This window comes from Triticum dicoccoides, chromosome 5B (genome assembly GCF_002162155.2).
Source record: "Triticum dicoccoides isolate Atlit2015 ecotype Zavitan chromosome 5B, WEW_v2.0, whole genome shotgun sequence".
Taxonomy (NCBI): domain Eukaryota; kingdom Viridiplantae; phylum Streptophyta; class Magnoliopsida; order Poales; family Poaceae; genus Triticum; species Triticum dicoccoides.
This window is the reverse complement of record NC_041389.1, coordinates 228,328,246-228,333,031: the sequence shown is the minus strand read 5'-3', so window position 1 is coordinate 228,333,031 and position 4,786 is coordinate 228,328,246. Positions and strand designations below refer to the sequence as shown.

The window sequence follows — 4,786 nt, the reverse complement described above, 5'->3', positions numbered from 1 at the left end:
TGCGGAGGAAGAGTACGGGGGAAGTGGAGGGCACCTATATCGAAGCAGACCAGCCGCAAAAGCTCACCGCCGGGGCGGAGAACGGCGGCTGCGCAGCCTGACGAAGAGCAGTTTCTTTTTCCAACAGGAACAGCTCGGGGCATAGGGTCAGCGCCGCAACGGAGAATAACTGGAAGACCTGCTCGGCGATAGAGGCGACCTGGTCTGAACCTCCAAGCGAAACAGAATTGGGCCTTCAAACAAACGGCCCGATTGCGGACGCGAACTGTGGCTCAATCCGTGGAGTAGCGGCCCGCCACATGGTAATTGCATACGTGCGTGACGATTTGGACGACCGGCCGAATCCTACGTGTTCGTACACATGATCCGATGGCTGAGAGCTCCAAATCGCTGTTGAGGCTCCGAACTAGCTGTGTTATACTGTTTATTATTAGTAATCGACCATTGGATTGCTGTGCATAAGGATAGCCACCTCTCCCCTCCGCGTCGCATCCCGTCCAATGGCGGCGCCCGCGCTCCTCTCCGCACCACCCCCTCCCCCACCAATGGAAGAGGATGGTCTCACCTCCCACGTCGCACCAAGCCCAACCCCACCCCCACCCCCGTCGAAGAGCGGTTTCTTGCGTGGGCGGCCGCCCATCAGGGTGACATCGGAGTTCGACAGCGAGCGCCAGCTCTTTTCCCACCGCATCTCCTGCCGCGTCCTCAACGGCCTTGCCAAGCTCCGTCTCCGAGTTCACCACGGGGCCGCGGGAGGGGCCCCGACTCCCGAGGTGGCGCTCATGGGGCGGAACTTCTCCGCCGTCGTCGACGCCGCCTCCCGCGGCGCCGTGCTGCGAGGAACGGCCGACCTTGCCGGATCGCTCCACCTTAGTGCGGCGCACAACACGAAGGTGTGATGACGTTGTGAAGTGTGGTTGCTCAACTGAACTATCTCGGATGCATTTGAGCATACGGAAAGGCTGTTAAATATGTATAGTTTGTGTAGTTCTGAGACTTGATATTGGATATGTAAGGGCATCTCCAACGTTGATCCTGACACCGCATCCGTCCGCAGACCGGAAACATCCAAAGCTAGCGGCATACATCCACCCCCAATTTTTTTTTAAAGTCCGCATACATCCGCACGCTCAAAGTAGCTGCATATCTAGTTTCAGTTTAGTTAAAAAATGTTCAAATGTTGAAATGCAGCAGCAGTTCAAATTTAAATATTACACTCCAACAATGTTGTCCCCTTTAACCGCCCACGGATGCTCAATTAGATCTTCCTTCAGTGGCTCAATCAAATCTTCCACGAATCAGTGGCCGTGCCATATGCTAGCATCCGCAGTGCGGTCGTGCACTTTTGGTAACCAGAGAACCTAATCCTTCTCACGACATCCTTCTTCAAGATGAAGAAGTCATCAAAGGACCGGAAGCCATGGTAGAGAGGATCGAAGTTATTTTTTCGCATTCGAAAGCGGCGGCGAAAATTGTCTGCGATTAGGACAATCGGGGCAAAGTAGTCGTCCATCAGCTTCAAATGGCCCCCCACCGTGTTGTGGTTGAGCACTCGATGACCTTTATCAATCCCTTGAAATTGAGAACATGCTCTTCCGCTCGCTCCGCGTTTGCAAGGACCGCCTGCATCATCGCCGTCTCATCCGTGTAGTCCTCCTCGTCGGACAAGCCGTCAAACGACTCAACATAGTGCTCGTATATGTAGTCCATATCCGAATCCATTGCTTCGTAGAAGAAGGGACAAAAATTTTAGCACGGGCATTTCACCGAACACTTGCTGGGCATGGTGAGCACCGTAGGGGCGGATGGTACCTATGCGACGGATAGAGGAGAGGCGTGGAATGGCGCTCCAAGCAACGTGGAGCCCTAGTGTAGCGATGGAGGTGATGGAGTCGTCGAGTTCCGGCAAGGGTGTGTCGGGGCGGACGGGGTGGTGGAGTGGCGGCAAAGTCAAGAGAGAAAACGGATGCACAGAAAGATGGGAGGATGGAGGCGCGGGGTTCATGAGGGGTTTTGGGTGGACCGGGGGTGTCGGAGTCCTACGTGGCTGCTGTCCGACTCACGCAAAGCCCCCCAAGTTTCTTTTGGGTTTGCGGGAAAAAGCGCGCCCGGACCGGTCGGCGGACCGATACAGGCCCGCGTTGGATGGCTAAACACGTCCGGACCGTACAGTTTGGACACTTGTCGGCGGTTTGAGAGTCCGCTTTGAGATGCCCTAAATTTTAGAGGCATAAAATTGGACATGATGTATTGGAAGTGTTTTTTTTACTTTGGGTAGTAAAACAAAATCCATAATAACACCAAAACTATAATTCATGGAAGAGTGGACCAGGCAGACAGACCAAAACCCTAGCTGCCGCCCCATGTACCCCCTCTCTCGTCACCGCCCGAGCACGTCGTTGGGCAAAGCCTGTCCGTTGCCATTGGCGGTGGGGAGGTCCTGCCTGCTTGTGGAGGAGTTGGGAGGGCTGTTGCGGGATGGCGAAGTATATGCGTGCTCGAGTGGCGGTCTTCATCAGGCGGTGCTCAACGACGGCGTTGGCACTCTAGCGTGGCAATCTTCGACGGTGACCGCTAGGTTACCGGAGAAGAGGGAGTCAATGCACGATCCTGGACGTCGGCGAGCTCGACATTTATCACGTAGCGGCATGGGTGATTTTTTTCCAGGTTTTCTTTAGGGAGTCTTAGAGTTTGGTTTGGGGCAGCAAGAAGGCGGCGCTGTTTCAGTGTAGGAATAATGTTCTGCCTGCTCATTCCCCATTTTGTTGGGGGTGGGGGGTGGGGTGGGGATGTAACTCTGGCGGGTCTTTCGGGATCCGGTTGGTTTAGGTTTGCGGTGGATCCATCTGGATTCGGCCGTCTTTCGTTGTCTTCGGAGTTTCCGCAGGCCCGTATCGGCATTTTCTTCTCCGAGTGGCGATTTGCTTCGCAGATCGCGGCCGTCGGCGTCTCCTGGTTTGCATTGACGACTTCTCGGCCTTTGCTTCTACAAGCTCTTGGTTTTAAAAATAGTTTGCTCCATCGAGGCGGAGGCCCATAGGCGGCATCGAGCTATGCTCATGGCGCGGCTCTGGTGGATGCAGGAGGAAGAAGACTTTGGCACCCCCAAGGATTTGATTGTAAATTTGTTTTTCTGTTTGTATGTGTTTTTAAGGACATGTGATGCTTAATATATGACCTTAGGCCCTTTCACAAAATAAGTTAGACGAAATCGAAGTTGAAGATGTCGGTGAAAAGTTCTGCTTCAGGGGTGATAGCCCATGTTTGACTTTGTGGTTAGACCAGCTAACATTGGTGCGCGAGCACCGCTTCCCTCTTGAAGGGGTTGTGTGGGAGTTTTGGCCCTTTGTTAACATGTCGCTTGAGTGGTGGATTATGGGTCAGGTTCATAAGGTTTGTGGCAGGATTGTGGAGATCCTGCCGCGAGGCAGACCAATGTGGATAGCGGTTTTCTCTTTATTTTTTGTAAACTGATTTGTTTGATTTTAATGTTTCGCTTTGCTTGGCATTGTTTTTAATAATATATAATATATGGATGTAGAGGCCTGGGATTATCCTCCTCTACGAAAAAAGGGTAGACGAAATCAAGTGGGTTGTGTCAATGCGGTGAAAATTAGTGCTGAGGAGCTCTTGACTTGGGTTAGCAAAATGATTGAATACTGGCTAGAAATTTTTCTAAGGTGTTGCATTAGTGGACTATTCATGTTCGGCTGAAAACTTATGTATTCATGCAGAATATACAGCTCAAGGGGAGAACAAAATCACATAGGAATAATGGTTTGAAAACGCTAGTATAGTTGTATGTTATCTCATATGCTGGAGGAGTTTCAATTAAGCGGTTGCTGAATTCTGTCCAAGCCAGCGCATATACTCTACATCGCCCCATGCTAAAAAGTATTGTGTTCACTGCATAGGATTTATAGGATGCGGAGTAGTTTAGCAACGAGAAGAGCTAATATGTAAATCCATGTCAATGGAACACATTTTATTGGCACTTTAATCTTTTTGAATTAGGTGGCATCCCATGATCTGTTGCTATCAAAATACCTACTTGTTATAAAGTTTCTGCTGGTAATAGTTTTTTGTTAGGACATCAATAATATGCATCATACCGATTCTGATATATGGCAGTAATGTGCGTCTACCTGAGACTGCATTATGTTCCAGAATTACCAGAATGGAGAGCAATCTTACATTCATATTGGCTGTTCGACACACTGTTTGTCCATCTCTTGTGACCATGAATATGATGATTCCACTGTTTCCTGCATTCGCATGGATAGATACTTCCAGTTGAAGTACAACAGTAGAAAGGTGCGTGCTCTGTACCTAGATGTGAGTTGTTGCAGTCGTCTCCCGCGTGTTTTCCTGTAATATTGTCTCTGAGAAGCTTTTTGTAGGAAGCTGCAATGTTGTTTCTGAGTCTGATTTTCCTTCTCAACTTAAAAACTGTGAAGTTGTAAACCTTCCATTGTCCAAGGGTCGTAACCAGTGCAGATCATGTGCCATAAGTGGTTTTCCATGGTGGCTGCCACACCATTACTTTACAATTTCGGTAGACACGTGGCATACCAATTGAAACAGCTGTCTGCTAAAAGCACCGGTGAAAGAGAAAGAGGAGGACGCCTAAGAGAGAACAAAAGCTGATGGGTGGGCTGCTCCAGCATGCATTTCTTGTTATGGAAGCAACATAAGCAATTGATATTATTAGAGCATCTCCAATGGTTCCTCACTAAATCATCCCTATAGTGTGTTATTGGAGCTACCCCAATAATACTTTTCTAAT

At 49.8% G+C, this 4,786-nt stretch overlaps 1 protein-coding gene across 2 annotated transcripts in view; it reads left to right on the top strand.

Annotated features, from left to right (window-relative positions):
* Nucleotides 1–453: 453 nt before the first annotated feature.
* The window catches only part of LOC119308164 (outer envelope pore protein 37, chloroplastic-like), a 34,137-nt gene continuing 29,804 nt past the window's right edge, over nt 454–4,786 (top strand). The window contains exon 1 of one of the 2 annotated variants that reach the window (XM_037584286.1): nt 454–893. In XM_037584286.1, coding sequence (XP_037440183.1) covers nt 501–893 — 393 coding nt within the window. In that variant the 5' untranslated portion in view covers nt 454–500. The remainder of the gene's footprint in view (nt 894–4,786) is intronic. The other variant, XM_037584285.1, reaches the window with a different exon arrangement.